Genomic DNA, 15445 nt, shown 5'->3' with positions numbered 1-15445 from the left:
GGTGGAACGGGGATGATGTGGGCACCAGGCTCCCGGGGTCAGGGTGTCGAACACACCCAAAGTCACCCCACAAACCTCCAACCCACCCACGTGGCTCCAACCTCATCCCCGACTCCCCCTGGGGCACCAGGCTCCCCGGGGTCAGGGCATCAAACACACCCAAAGTCACCCCACAAACCTCCAACCCACCACGTGGCTCCAACCTCATCCCTGACTCCCCTGGAAGAGCAAGGATGATGTGGGCACTGGGGACCCCAGGCTCAGGATGTCGAACACACCCAAAGTCACCCCACAAGCCTCCAACCCACCCACGTGGCTCCAACCTCATCCCCGACTCCCCCTGGCAGAGCGAGGATGACGCTGGCACCGGGGACCCCGGGGTCAGGGCTGTGGGGAGGCTCTGGGCGGGTGCCAGCCCCGCGTCGCTGCGGCGCAGGAGCCGCTGAGATCAGTGCTGGGCGCCCGCCAAGCCTCGGCTCACAGGCGCCATTCAGCCCCCCGGCCCTGCGTGCCACCATCCATCCCCCTCAAAGGGGACCATTCTCCACCCCGGGGGGCTGGGGGGAGGCCAGGTGGGAGCTGGGACCCCCCCCCAGCTGCATGAAGGGCGCTCTGTGATGCGGCTCGGCGCGGTGACACGCGGGGGGGACGGTGGCAGCGGCGTGGCACCAGGGGTGGCCGTGGCAGCGCGTCACCCCCGTGGCTCTGGCACTGCAATAACACTGAGCCTCCGGGCGCTCCAGCCTTTAATTGAATGTCAAATGTAATTTGGAGAAGGAGCCGGAGTTTGCGGCCGTCGCAGCCGGAGAGGCGGAATGTGGCACTGAGCCCTGCCAGCGCTGCAGGGACCCCCCAGGCCAGTGCCCTGTGCCAGGCTCGGGGGGAATAACTCCACTGAGCCACCCCTGGGGATGTGCTGGGTCCCCTGGAGGAGCAACCCGCTTCTCTGTCCCATCCTGCATCCCACTTTTCCATCCCATTCTGGATCACAACTCTCCATCACATCCTGCATCCCAGTTCTCCATCGTGGATCCCAATTCTTCATCCCATCCTGCATCCTAAATCTCAATCCCATTCTGGATCCCTCTTCTCCATCCCATCCTGCATCCCAATTCCCAATCCCATCCTGGATCCCACCATCCTGAATCCCAATTCTCAATCCCATCATGGATCCCAATTCTCCATTGTGGATCCCAGTTCCCAATCCAATCCTGGATCCCACCATCCTGGAACCCAATTCCCAATCCCATCCTGGATTCCCACCATCCTGGATCCTAATTCTCCATCCCACCCTGAATCCCAATTCTCAATCTCATCATGGATCCCCCTTTTCCATCCTGGATCCTAATTCTCAATCCCATCCTGGATCTCCCTTCTCCATCGTGGATCCCAGTTCCCAATCCCACCCTGGATCCCACCATCCTGGATCCCAATTCTCCATCCCATCATCGATCCCAATTCTCCATTGTGGATCCCAGTTCCCAATCCAATCCTGGATCCCACAATCCTGGGACCCGATTCCCAATCCCATCCTGGATCCTGCTTCTCCATCCCATCCTACATCCCAATTCTCCATCCCATCCTGCATTCCAATTCTCAATCCCATCCTGGATCCCCCTTCTCCACCGTGGATCCCAATTCTCCATCCCATCCTGGATCCCCCTTATTCATCATGGATCCCAGTTCCCAATCCCATCCTGGATCCCCCTTCTCCGCAGGCAGCCCCAGCCACTGCAGGTGTCACCCCTGGGGCACAGGGTCAGCCAGGCTGACCTTGGGGCTGGCACCTGACCCCGGCTCTGAGCTCTTAATCACCCACGGGGAGTGGCTTTTAAAGGGGGGAAAATAAAACAAAACAGGAAAAAAAAACCCCATAAAATGCAATCAGCTCAAGCAGCTCCCCTCGGGATGAGGCGATTTAGAGCCCTGCAGCTGTAAGGGACCGGGGATTTAGTGGGGGATCTGCCCGTAATGACATTTAGCTCCTGAAATAAATGCTAAAGCCCAATGAAATTATCTCTACACCCACCCCCGGCCCGGCCCTGCCACCTAATCTGCCGGATAAAGACCCCACACAGCCCAGCCAGGGATTGCTCCTGCCCACACATCACCCTGAGGCTGCTGAAGGGAAAACATCTGGCCACATGTGTCCCAAAATCCCCTCATCACCTTGCTGAGTTTGGCACGAGCAGCACCCCAGTGTCGCAGACATCTTTTATGAAAAACCTTTATTTTTTAGGATTTTTCCTCCTGAGAAGGTGAAAGGCTTCAAGAACAAAATGTAAACAATGGTTATCGGCTGCTGTGGAATGCAACAGGTGCATCTGTGATTGGTCTCGTGTGGTTGTTTCTAATTAATGGCCAATCACAGTCCAGCTGTCTCGGACAGAGAGTCCAAGACAGAACTTTCGTTATCATTCTTTCTTATTCTATTCTTATCCAGCCTTCTGATGAAATCCTTTCTTCTATTCTTTTAGTATAGTTTTAATGTAATGTATATGATAAAATAATCAATCAAGCCTTCTGAAACACGGAGTCAGATCCTCGTCTCTTCCCTCATCCCCTGTGAACACCATCACACCCCAGGGCAAGGCGGATCCCGGAGCCGGCTCCTTTATCCTCAGCCGTTCCTACAATCCCGGAACGAGCAAATGGCCTCATTCCGCCTGGTTAATAGCCCGGCCGCCGTGCCGTGACACCCTGCCTGGAATAACAAGCGCCCGGACTGCAGCAGTCAAGGGTAATTTGCCACGGCAAAGGGTCATTTTACCTGCAAATTGTTTTCCACGTCTCCAGCAGGGCAGAGCGCGTTGGCTCCTGCTCCTGCCCCGTGCCAGGGATGTGCCAGAGCAGCCGTGGCATCAGCCCTGGCAGTGCTGGGGTCACCGTGGTGTTCCCAGGGATGGCTAGGCCGTGGCAAGGGCAGAGCGAGCTGCAGCTCCAGGGATTTGAACTTTGTATGGATTCCCTGCTCCATGCTCTGTGTCCCACTGGAAAGTTCCAGCCCTAAGGGAGCGCTGCTCAGGCAGCATTCATCCATGGATTTCTTGCTCCATGCACAGCTCCCTCCTGCCCTGAGGAGTGTGCTCAGGCAGGACTCATCCATCCCATGGATTCTCCATGCCCCAGCTTTCCTGCTCCATGCAGAGCACCCAGCTGCACCCTCCAGCCCTATGGAGCATGCATGGGAATGGTTCACCCATGGCATGACTTCCTTGCTCCATGCCCAGCATCCAGCTGGCACCAATCCTCCCCCCGGAGGGTGCATGGGTGGGATCCATCCATGTCACCATTCCCTGCTCCATTACCAGTGCCCCACTGCCCTACTGGCACTTCCAGCCCCAGGATCCATCCATTGCACCATTCCCAGTGCCCTACTGGCACTTCCAGCCCCAGGATCCATCCATGTCACCATTCCCTGCCCCACTGGCACCTCCAGCCCCAGGATCCATCCATGTCACCGTTCCCTGCACCATTCCCTGCCCCACTGGCACATCCAGCCCCAGGATCCATCCATGTCACCATTCCCTGCCCCACTGGCACATCCAGCTCCAGGATCCATCCATGTCACCATTCCCTGCCCCACTGGCACTTCCAGCCCCAGGATCCATCCACTGCACCATTCCCTACCCCACTGGCACATCCAGCCCCAGGATCCATCCACTGCACCATTCCCAGTGCCCCGCTGGCACCTCCAGCCCCAGGATCCATCCACTGCACCATTCCCTACCCCATTCCCATTTCCCATCTGGCACATCCCAGCCCCACAGAGCTCACACAAGCAGGACCCACCCACTGCACAACTCCCACCCTCCCCATTCCCCGTGGACCCCGCACGGGCAGAACCCACCCATTCCTCCAGCACTGGCATCACCCAGAGACCCCCATCCCCGCACGGGGAGCCCATCCCCGCTCCCCACTCACCATGTGGCACCTCGGGCAGCTCGAGCTCGTTGGCATTGGCAGGATGCAGCTCGGTGGGGCAGCAGTCGGGCTCGGCAGGTGCCGGGGTGGGCACGGGGGGCGCCGGGGGCCGGGTGCCGTTGCGCCGTGGCGCCGGGGGGCTCTCGGCCTGGCAGCTGCAGCCGGCGTGGGTGAAGCCGCAGCGGCGGGCACCGGGGGCCTGCAGGCACTCCTCGAGCCAGCGGCACAGCACGCTGCAGGTGAACTGGCTGGAGTTGTTGTTGTTGATGAGCAGCACCTCCACGAAGCGGAATTCCAGCGCCTGCGGCTCCAGCAGCCGCGGGGCCGCCTCGGGCTCGGCTGCCAGGCACAGCTGCACGAAGTTCTTGTCAAAGTGCAGGAAAGTGAACGGTCCTGTGCCCTCGCACAGCTCCAGCTCGGCTTCCTCGTCCTCCTCCTCCTCCTGCTGCTGCTCTGGGTGCTGGGCGGTGGGCACAGGGCTGGCCTCGCCCCGGGGGTCGCAGGTGTAGTTGGCCAGGTAGTGGTCGAGCGGCAGCACCATGGGCGAGAAGTGGGTGCAGACCTGCTCCTCCCGGTTGAAGCGGAGGTAGAGCGAGTACTTGGTGGGGTCGGGGTTCTCCAGGGTCCAGGAGCAGCCGGAGGAGATGGTGGGGAACAGGTCCTTGAGGGAGAAGGAGCCGTAGAGGACACCAGAGGCCAGGGCGGAGCAGGCGCTGGGAGCCGGGTCGAAGCCCCGCGTGAGCCACAGGACAGACGAAATCACAGCCAGTAAGAGGGGACCAGCAGCGGTCATCCTATGGCATTTGCCCTGCAGACAGACAGATGGACACACGGACAGAGGCTTACGCGGAGGTTTGAGTGCTGTGGAGCTGGGCTGGGGGTCAGCGCCCTGCCCTGAGCCTGGCTGGTGTGCGAGCAGCATCCACATGTCCCCTCCTGGTTCTTGTCCCCGCCTGGTCCCTGTCCTCATCTGCCACCTTGCAGGGTTACAGGGGACTCCTTGCTGTGCCAATGAGTGCCCAGATTGGGGACAGTGCAGCACAGAGCGAGGACTTCACCCCAAAACCACCAGAGCAGAGCCCCAGCCCTGCAGGTCCCCCTTGCAATGACCCACCCACCCTTGGCTCACCCCTGGCCAAGCACAGCCTGGACATGGAACCACCAAACAACTTCTGACAGGGCTGCAAAAAGCCCTTGGAGCTCATGCTGGTGCCCTGGAGCATGGTGGGGACAGGCTGGCAGCTCGGGGTGATGTGCTGGGGGTGCACGGTGACACCCCAGCAGCATGGTGTCCCCACATCTGTCCTGAGAACCGAGCACAGGGTGAGCAGTCACTGCTCAGTACAGATTTCTTGGATGCCTCTCTGGGAATGCAGAGCATGGCCATGAACAGCTTTTTAATACCTCATTAATAAAATAATGCACGCCGCGGCCTCATTAAGTGAGCCCGGAGCGCGGCTCTACAGAGGCCGAGGCCGCCGCGCACGTGTCAGCATCACTCAGCCCGTGCCCGGGGCAGCAGTGGCAAAGGGACAGCCCTGGGGACATCAGGGGACATTCAGGAGGTGGCCACAGGGCCGGATGCCAGGGCACAGGTTGATTCCAAAATCGCTGAGGTCTCCGCCCAGCCGTGGGCTGGGGATGCCGAGCACTTGGCACGGCACGGGGGATGCTCTTCCTCACCCTCAAACAGCAAATCCTGCTACAAAACTGCCCTCAAACAGCAAATCCTGCTCCTTAAACACCCTCAAACACCAAATCCTGCTCCCAAACTGCCCTCAAACACCAAATCCTGCTCCCAAACTGACCTCAAACACCAAATCCTGCTCCCAAACTGACCTCAAACACCAAATCCTGCTCCCAAAACATCCTCAAATAACAAAACCTGATCCCAAACCACCCTCAAACACCAAATCCTGCCCCCAAACTGCCCTCAAACAGCAAAACCTGATCCCAAACCACCCTGAAACAGCAAATCCTGCTCCCGAGCCATCCCTGGCCGAGGTGCTGGTACTGGGGCATCCCCCAGCTCATCGGGAGGGACACTTGGCCGAGCCTGCGCTGGAGCCACTCCGGGGACATCAGAGAGCTAAAAATATCCCGATTCTCATGCAACAGGCTGGCGCTGGCTCCGGCAGCACGGAGGGGAGGGCTCGGTGCTGGCATTCCCCCCCAGCACGGGGAGAGGGGCTGGGATGGAGCAGACCGGGCTGGATCTCCCCGATGCAAGCAAGGGGATCTGGGGCGAAAGAAAACCTCATTTTCCCGGAGTAAAACCCTCCTGTCCCTCTGGTCTCCAGCCAGAGCCCCCAGGAAATGCAACAGGAGAGACCCAAAAGCGCCGAATTCCAACTGCAGCCGGAGCGGGGCATCCCCCACCGGCGCAACTCGAGCGGCCACCAAGGACCTGGGGTCCCCCCGAGAGTCGCAGCCCCCTCGGCTGCTCCGGGAGTGGGGGCAGGGAGGAGGAGGAAGAGGAGGGAGAGGAGGAGGAGGGAGAGGGAGAGGAGGAGGAGGTCAGGCAGGGACACGCTGCTGCTCTGCAGCGAGCTGCTGGGGCTCCCGCAGCCTGGCAGGGACACAAGATGGTGCTTGCTTCCCTTGCCCAGCGAGCAGGGACGGTCCGGCAGCACCATCCATCCATCCATCCATCCATCCATCCATCCATCCATCCATCCATCCATCCATCCATCCATCCATCCATCCATCCATCCATCCATCCATCCATCCATCCATCCATCCATCCATCCATCCTCCATCCACCCATCCCGCCCGCTGCAAGGCTCGGGGATGGACGCAACCCAAACCTCACCTCTCCAGGCACGCATGATCCAGCTGTTCTGGGATATGAGGAGCTTCCTCCCGGCCCCAAAACCTCTTGGTTGCCGCTGCCGGGAGCTCGGCACCGCGCAGAGCCACGGCTGGGGCTGAACCGGAGCTGCCGGAGCTCACTCGGCACCAGCTCCGCTCCCTGCAGCGCCCGAGCCGCCGCCGCTGCTGCCGCTGCTGCCGCTGCTGCAGTGAAAATATTTCGCTGATCTGCGAGGGGGCCGAGGAGATTTTTAACATCTGTGCCACGGAGTCACCCGGCTGGAGCTGCCCAGGGGTCACCATCACCCCCAGCCATCAGCTCGGCGGGGACCCGGCGCCCTGCAGCGTCACCGTCTGCGCTCCCCGGCTCGGGAGAGCCCAGCCCGGCCGCGGTGCCAGGGCACGGCCGCGCTGGCATCACCCCCGCTGCCCCCAGAGCCGCCTGGTTCCGTTCGCGATGAATCACCCGGGTCCCTGGGGGCAGCTGGCGACCACCCAGGGACCCCCCCCCTTGCACCCCGCTGGGAGTGGCTGGCGCTCCTTGGGGACAGCGATGTCACCCGGAGCGCGGCGGGCACAGCCTGGCACGCTCGCCCGCTCCAGCCCCTTCCATCCGCCTTTGTTCCCGCCCGGGCGCAGGGAAGGGGGTGGGTTTAAAGCTTTAATTAAAGCTTTTAAAGAGCCATCGCAGAGCTGGGAAGCGGCCGGGCGGGCGGAAGCGACAGCCCGGGCTCCCCGTGCTCTTAGCGAGGTTTCTCTCCATCCCTGCTGGAATATCGCTCCGGGAAAAGCAGGATCCGAGCGCGGCGCGGCTCTCCCCGGCCACGGCACGGCACTGCTCCCCACGCACGAACAGGTTGTTTCCCTGAGGATGTTTTGCCTGGATTTTGGTTGGATCTCGGTCCAGCTCCATCATCCCGGCCCGGCAGGAGCGCAGATCGTGATCAGGAAAAGCCAGGGACAACCGACCAGTCCTCAAAAAAGTGATAAAAGGGCAGCACTAAAGCCCTCGGCAGCAATAATCTGAGAAACGATTAAAGGAGATTTGGGGGTGGAGGGATGTGGTTTTTAACCCAACCGTTCTTTTAACAGGCTGTAGAAAATACAAAATCCATGGGAAAAAAAAAATACCTGATCCAGGAAAATTCCTAACATGAACACTGCTTAGGATAAAGGAATAAAAAGTGAGGAAAGGCTGGGGCACCCTGGGTGGTTGATCCAGCATGGAACAGCCTCTCTTCCCTGCCAAAAGGAACAGGCACTGCCCAGATGTGGGGCTTCCATCGCATGGGATGCCATCCCTGCCCACCAGAGGTGACAGTGACAAAGGCAGCGCCACAAATTCCCAACCCCCGGCATTCAAAGGCATCCAGGGACTCCAAAGCTGCCCCTAGGCACCTCCATGGGGTGTCCTGAGCCTTCCCAGCCCCTCCACCAACACACCAGCACCATTTCTGGGAAAAGCTCCTCTGATATCCCATCCTCCAGCCCAAAAACACGGATCCCTGCTCGGCACACGCTTGCACACGGTGGTGCACACAGACACCCAGTGGGCACAGCGATCTCCCAGCTGCTTCCACCCACTCTGGCAGCGGGGCTCCATCCCATGGGATGCCATCCCTGCCCACCAGAGGTGACAGTGACAAAGGCAGCGCCACAAATTCCCACCGCCCTCCAAGCCCCAGCATTCCAAGGCATCCAGGGACTCTAAAGCTCCCTAGGCACCTCCATGGGGGTCCTAGTTCAGCATCAACACACCAGATATTTCTGGTAAAACCTTCACCCCGAAAACGCGGATCCCTAGTCGGCACACGGTTCCACACGCGTGTGCGCACACAGACACCCAGCGGGCGCAGCGATCTCCCAGCTGCTTCCACCCGCTCTGGCACAATTCCCTCAGCATCCAGGAGCACGTTTCCCCTCCCTTCCATGATTCCACGTCTCCCTTGTCCCTCCAGCTCCCCGGCGTGCTGCCACGGCCCCTCCTGGAGCCGGCAGGCTGGCAGCGGTGCCGAGCTGTAATTAATGGTGCCGCTCTGCCAATCCCTGGCGCGGCCTCGCGAGCACTGGCAGGCACAGGCCTCTTTATTTATTTTACTTAACTGCTGTTGGTAAAACTCCACTCCAAAAAGCAAGGCCGGGAGACAGCACAGAGAAATCTCCGCCGGGATTGGGGATTTGCTCTGCCAGGGAACGGCGTGTGCTGCCTCCCTCCTCCTGCCCTGCACAGCTGGGGGGTCCCTGGAGTCACAGCCCCCCCTCAGCCGCAGCGGCCACAGCTTCTTCCAAGGAGTTTCTTCTACATCCTTTGCATGTGAGTCCTTCTTTTCCATCAGCTCCATTCTGGAGACCCAGCAATGCTCCAAAGAGGGGTTCAGAGTTCCAGCGCTGGCAACAGGATCTGTTCTCACCCCAAAAAGGGATTTTTTTTTTTTTGTACCCATCATCTCATGCAGACCCAGCCCCACCATGAGCCTCCGAGGTGCTCCAGGGACAGAAGGGGCCTGGCTCCATCCTGCTCTTGGAGGACATCAAGAAGGAACAGACAGGAGCAGAGCAGGGGGGACACGATGGCCCTGGTGAGCAGCAAGGAGCTGAAGAGCTTCTGACATTTGGCAACCGAGCCAGGTGGCCCCAAGCCAGCCCTGTCCCCATTAGAGGACGGGCCCGTGGTAGGAAATGAGTTTGCAGGGCCTCAATCCAAATTCCCATGGAGAAGCGTTGAGGCATCACAGCAGCACAGGGCTGGAGCGAGGCTGGAGCATGATCTTCCTTCAGGAAATGGGGAATCCATCCTGCAGCTCTCATCCCATCTGAAAATCCCCGTGGGATGTGGGGATGTGGCAGCAATGGGGACACCCTGGCTGGTGGAAATCCCATCTAATCCCACAGCGGTGAGCTTGGTGCAGGGCAGAGCTCTCCACCAGCGGGGAGAGCCCAGCACCCCCGGTGCCATCTCCAGCATGGCAGGGAGCGACTCCAGGCAGAAAATTCCGCTGCCAAAGGTCCTTGGAGGTGTTGAGAAGAACCAGAAGGAGCTGGGAAGAGCTGGCAGCGTGTCCCAGCCAGCTCTGGAGCCCCTCTGCCACACGGCTCCCAGTTGGAGGGCGAGCTCCTGCTGTGCCCGCTCCGTGTCCGTTTTCTCTCCAGCAAAGCCCAAATTTGTAGGATCCTGGCTCCTTGGATCAAAGCTGGGGCCGGTGACAAGGCTTGACAGGCAACTGGGCAGGCCCGGGAGAGGAGCTGCTGCCAGGCTCCGTGCTCTGGCACAGCAGGGCTGGCACTGCCACACGGCCAGCTCCACATCCACCGCCACCGTGCCATCCCCAAGGAGCCCTGCTGGGAGCGGGGAGCAGACCCTCCCTGCTGAGGGCGGCTGGAGAGCAGCCAGGTGACAGTGACGGTGACAGTGACAACAGCTGCGCCACCCCTCTCCTCCCCATGCGAGCCCACGGAGCCGGGTGCCTCCCCACGACCCCCCTCAGCTCAGCCACGGCCTTCAAAGGAGGGACAAAGCTGTCCCCAGCCCCTGGGAGCAACCCCAGTGGCACAGCTCGGAGCCAGCCCCGTGCCACCGGCTCCACGTGCGCCCCGCACTGAACCCCCGGCCGGGCCACCCCGGGGCCACCTCCCCGCGTCACGGGCGGCCCCGGCTGCCAGGCGGCAGCCAGCACAGCCGGCAGTGACATGACCTAGAAAAGGGAAGGGTTGTTCACACGCCGCGCTGCCGCCAGTCCCCCCGCGCCGGCTGCGCAAAAAACCTCCCCCGTCCTCAACAAGTGACCGGCGCGGGCACACGCGGGAGGCACACCTGGCACCGCTCCGTGCCACCACTCCCGGGGCTCGCAGGTCTCGCCCGGCTCCCCCCAAGCCCCGGCTGCCACCTGCCTGCCGCACGTGCCCACGCTGGCACACGCCGGGTGCCCACGTGTGCCCTCCCGCACGCCCACGGGCCCCGGGTGCCGTGGCACGGCAGCCCCCCACGCTGGCACCGAACGGGGGAGGGATGAGAACCCACCCACGAGCCCACCCACTGCCGGGGCTTCGCTCACGCAGCCCCCGGTGCGTGGGGAGCCCCCAGGGCCCTGCCCGAGGGGTGACAACGCGGGGTGACCAACCCTGCCGAGCTCCCACGCTGGTCAGGCTGGCACAATCCACGCGTGTGCCCACGGCGGGGATGCCAGCAGGGAGCCCTGCGCCCACCCGTGGCCTTGCTGTGTGACACGCGCCGCGGTGCCACACGTGTGCCCGGGAACACACATGTGCCCGCGGACACGCGTGCGGCCCCTCCGCCGTGGGGCGGCCGGAGCCGGGCACGGTTTTAACGGGAGGGATTGGCACCCCGCGGGAGGGAACGGCTCCTCGAGGGGGGCACGGGGGTCCTGAGGGGCACCGGGACCCACCGGGGAACCGGCGGAGCCGAGGGGAGAACCGGCAGAGGGGGAGAGCAGCGGGAACCACCGGGAAGGGGGGATCGGCAGAGCGGGAGGAGGAGATCGCAGCCCCGGGAGAGCGGGGGAGCGGCAGCCCCGCGGGAAGGAGCGGCAGCCCCGGGCACGCCGCGGCTCTCAGCCAGCCCCGGTGCCGAGCCCTCCGCGCCGCCGCAGCCCCGCGCAACTTCCCGGCAGGGCCGGGGCCGCCTCGGGGATGCCGCTGCCCGCCCCGAGCACCGGGCACGGGGCACCCGCGGTGTGCCGGCGCGGCCGCAACTCCCGTTCCCGCAGCCCCGCCGCCGCCGGGGCAGGAAAGTTGGGGTGGGAGCCCGGGGGGTCCCCGGTGGAACCGGGGCTCTGCCAAGCGGCAGCACCGGCCGCCGCAGCCCGCATCGCCGGCGAGCTGCCGCCCCGCTGCGCCGCGCCGGGGGGAGCGGAGCCGCCGCACCGGGGAAGAGATGGAGGGGGGTTCACCGATAACGGGGGTGCCGGTTCACCGGAACGGGGGGAGATACCGGATTGTGGCCGCCCTTACCTGCGCTCCGTTAGCAGCGCGTGTAGCCCCGGCGCGGCGCGGCGAGCAGCGGGCTGGCCATCCCCGAGCGGCGGCGGCGGCGGCAGCCGGTGCCCGGGCGCGCCCGGGGGAGCGCGGCGGCGGCGGCAGCGCGCGGGGCCGGGAGCGGGCGCGGGGCCGGGAGCGGGGCCGGGAGCGGGCGCGCAGCGCGCCGGGCCCCGGTGGCGGCGGCGGCAGCGGATGCGGTGGGGAGGGGAAGGGAGGGGGGGGGCTGGGGGAGCGGGGGGCGCGGGGGCGGCGGCGGCGCGCGCCGCTCGGGCACTTGCTGCATGCGCCGGGCGCGGGGCGGTGTGTGACAGCACCGGGCACGGTGTGCGACAGCACCGGGCACGGCGGGGATCCCCCCTCTCCTCCGTCCCCGCTCCGCCGCCCCCGCCGTGTGTGTGCGGGGGGAGGTGACCCCCGGGTTCTGCCGCCGCTGCTGCTGCTGCTGCAGCGCTGGGGGGGCGGGGGTGAGCGGTGCACACGCACACGGGGATGGGGGGGGGTTGGCCTGTCCCCAACCCCCCCACCCCAGCCGTGTCACACGCGTGGAGTGGGTCGTGCACGGGCACAGGGGGGTTGTGCCTGCGTGTGCATGGCTGGGGGGGTGTGAACGCTGGGTGGGCTCTGCCGTGGAGGTGCGGGTTTGCACACGCGTGTGCAAGGCACGCAGGGGTCTCTGTGTGTGTGTGTGTGTGTCCCCACACGTGTGCAGGCCTCGGGGAGTTCTGCAGGGGGGTGTGGGGCGCAGGGATGCTGAGAAAGGGGGCTGTCACAACCACAAGTGTGGCACATGTGGGGGTCACACGGAGGCTGCCGGACCCCCAGGACCTCGGGGGGCTGCAGAGCTGAGGTTTCACACCCAGAGGGGAAGCACGGGCAGGATAAACTTGAGGATCTTGGTGGTCCGTGGACGACCGAGCCACTGGCACAGAGGCTCCACTGCAGCTCCAGGAGCTCTGGCTGGCAGGGGATGGGGTGTCAGGGCCACGGAGCCCCAAGCGTGCAGGAGGAGCTCAGCAGGATGCGGCAGGGCCTGGCTGCCACGCTGCGGGAGCAGCGCAGCTGGAAATGCAGCACATTCCCTCTGCTGCCTGTCCACCTCTGCCGGACACATCCTGCCCAGCACTGCTGCTGCCAGCGCTGCTCTCAGCTGTCTCAGCTCGCAGCTGTGCCCTGTCCCCTCCATCCCGGCTGGACACCACGGATGGACAGGACAGCAGGCAGCTCTAGGACAACTGTGCAGCACTCTGGGGATCTGTGGCTCAGCACCAGCTCCGATCCAGCTTGGTGCTGCTGGAAGTGCAGGATCACATCCATTCCAGAGCTTCATGCAGCTCAGCTCCTTCCCTTCCTGGCATTCCTATGCCAGTGCTGCTCTCAGCTGTCTCAGCTCACAGCTGTCCCCTGTCCCCTCCATCCAGGCTGGACACCACGGATAGAAAGCCCAGGAGGCAGTTCTAGGACAACTGCTCAGCACCCTGGGGATCAGCACCAGCTCTGATCCAGCTCGGTGCTGCTGGAAGTGCAGGATCACATCCATCCCAGAGCTTCATGCAGCTCAGCTCCCTCCCTTCCTGGCATTCCCTATTCCCAGCAGCTTCCCTGCAGTCCCTGGGTGCCTGACCCAGCGTCCCCAGACAGACACTCGTGCCCTGCAGGTCAAGGCTGGGAGGAAGCAAACCAGCTTTTCAGGCTGGTCTTTATCCCGAGGAGAAAAGCAGCATTAGCTCTGCTGCAGCTGGAGGATATTCCCGACCCTGGCTCTGTAAATACAGCTCAGCACAGCTCCGTGGATGAACAACCCCAAAACCACGGCTCCCTGAGCCATTCCCGGCTTCCCACGAGGTGTTTGCTCCCTCAGCCAAGCAGCCCAGCATGGGTGAGGGAATTGGGGATTTCCAAAGGGATCTCCTGAACCGGCAGCCACTGCCCTGCGAGGAGCGTGGGACGCAGCATGGGATGCAGGATGCAATGTGGGATTGGTGTGGGATGCAGGATGCAATGTGAGATTGATGTGGGATGAAGGATGCAATGTGGCATTGATATGGGATGCAGGAAGCAACATGGGATGCACTGCAGAATGCAACACGAGATGCAGTGTGGGATGCAGGATGCAGTGTGGGACTGGTGTGGGATGCAGGATGCAACGTGGGATTGGTGTGGAATTTATGTGGGATGCAGAATGCAACACGAGATGCAGTGTGGGATGCAAGATGCAATAATGGATGCAACAGTGGATGCAACACAGCCTGTGGTGCAGGATGATGTGACATGGGGTATGACGCCCATGGGGACTCCCCCAAAGCAGTGGCACGTCCTGGCTCGTGTCACCCTGTCCCACAAAGCCACCATCCCCTGCTGCTCCCTGTCCAGCCCGGGAGTCACTCCTGTCCTCCCCTCCCCTCCCTGCCAAGCCCCCTCTGCCCCAGGAGGGCAAAGAGGAGCTGGGGGGGCTCCGGCTCTGGGGGGGCTGAGCCGTGGGAGCGGGAGGCACCCACTGTTACCAGGACAACTGGGTGCTGCTCTCCGGAGCTGCTTGTGCTGCTGCTGCTGCATCCCTGCAAACCTCCCCAGCACCGCCGCTGCCACCAAACCCTCAACCAGGGGGGTGCTCATCCCCTCCAGCCCCCCAGGAACAGCTTGGAAAAGCACTGGAGACCCCCCCAGGGTGAGGGGTCCGAGCCTTCATCCTCCTCCTCACCCTCATGAGCTGCTGGGATGTGGGGAAACGCCGATCGGGGCCCGAAGGATTGGGATTGGGGGGCTGGGCTGAGCAGAGCTCCTCGCAGGGTGTCATTAGAGCAGCGCGCGGAGCTGGTGACACCGGGGCTTTATGGCTCGCTGGGAATCAGAGCCGTCCATTAGGGCCATGACAACCCCGCCAGGCTGACACGAGGTCCCCGGTGCCACCACCGTCATTAGCGGCCTCCAGCGCCGCGGGGACCGGGCACACCGCGACAGCCGAGCAGGGCAGGGGCTCCCCAGGCACCCGGCGCTGCTGCTTCCAGCACAGAGCTCTCGTTTCCCCTTCATTTGGCACAGAAATCAGGGCCAGGGAGAGTCACCGAGGTGGCAGCTGCTCTGTGCCCCGTGAGGATTCGGGGAAGAGTTGGGAGCTCCTGGCCGCGGGGGTGGGGATGCTCATCCTGCTCTCTCTGGGCTCCATCCCCAGGGATTGGCTCCCCTGAGCGGACGCTTTTCGGGAAGGTTCATCAGGAGCACCTCGGCTGGGAGAAGTGGTGAAGCAGGAGGGGATGCAGCCCCCGAGCAGCCGGTAACGACAGCCGCTTGTCGGAATCGCTTCCCGTAAGCTGGGCGGCGAATTGCTCCAGCGGGAAAACAAAACCAGCCGTAAACAGGCGAGTTTGGGGCTGCTGGATAATATAATCCGCTCTGATGGGAGCCCTCACCGCGGTGAGGGACCTGCCCTGCCCAGAGATCTTCACGTGGAGTTTTCTCCCGCTGGTGTCAGGGAGAAAAGCCCAGGAAATACGAGCGAGGTGATGAGAAGCAGAGGAAGGACAAGGCATGGAATAAATTTCATTTTGTGCTTGTTCCAGACTGTGGGCACAGCCAAAAACCCTTCCCAAGTGGCTCCCGGGCCTCTGGATGTGTTGCTGTGCCCATGGATTCCAGGTCAGCATACCTATCTTGGTATTCCAGGCTCTTTGTTCAGTCAGGGGTGGATCAGAGCTGCTCCTTGCCCATCTGTGCCAGG

At 62.9% G+C, this 15445-nt stretch overlaps 1 protein-coding gene across 7 annotated transcripts in view; it reads right to left on the bottom strand.

The window, feature by feature from the left end:
• ADGRB2 (adhesion G protein-coupled receptor B2) overlaps positions 1-11797 on the bottom strand; it is a 35319-nt gene extending 23522 nt beyond the window's left edge. For 5 of the 7 annotated variants that reach the window (XM_030964374.1, XM_030964377.1, XM_030964376.1 and 2 more), the window contains exons 1-2: positions 6737-7008; positions 3925-4732 (exon numbers count right to left, since the gene is read on the bottom strand). In XM_030964374.1, coding sequence (XP_030820234.1) covers positions 3925-4717 — 793 coding nt within the window. In that variant the 5' untranslated portion in view covers positions 4718-4732; positions 6737-7008. Of the gene's footprint in view, positions 1-3924; positions 4733-6736; positions 7009-11703 lie in introns of those variants that run through there. The other 2 variants (XM_030964375.1, XM_030964380.1) reach the window with 2 other exon arrangements.
• Between the last annotated feature and the right edge of the window lie 3648 nt (positions 11798-15445).

This window comes from Camarhynchus parvulus, chromosome 23 (genome assembly GCF_901933205.1).
Source record: "Camarhynchus parvulus chromosome 23, STF_HiC, whole genome shotgun sequence".
Lineage (NCBI taxonomy): Eukaryota > Metazoa > Chordata > Aves > Passeriformes > Thraupidae > Camarhynchus > Camarhynchus parvulus.
This window is presented reverse-complemented; position numbering and strand designations above follow the sequence as displayed.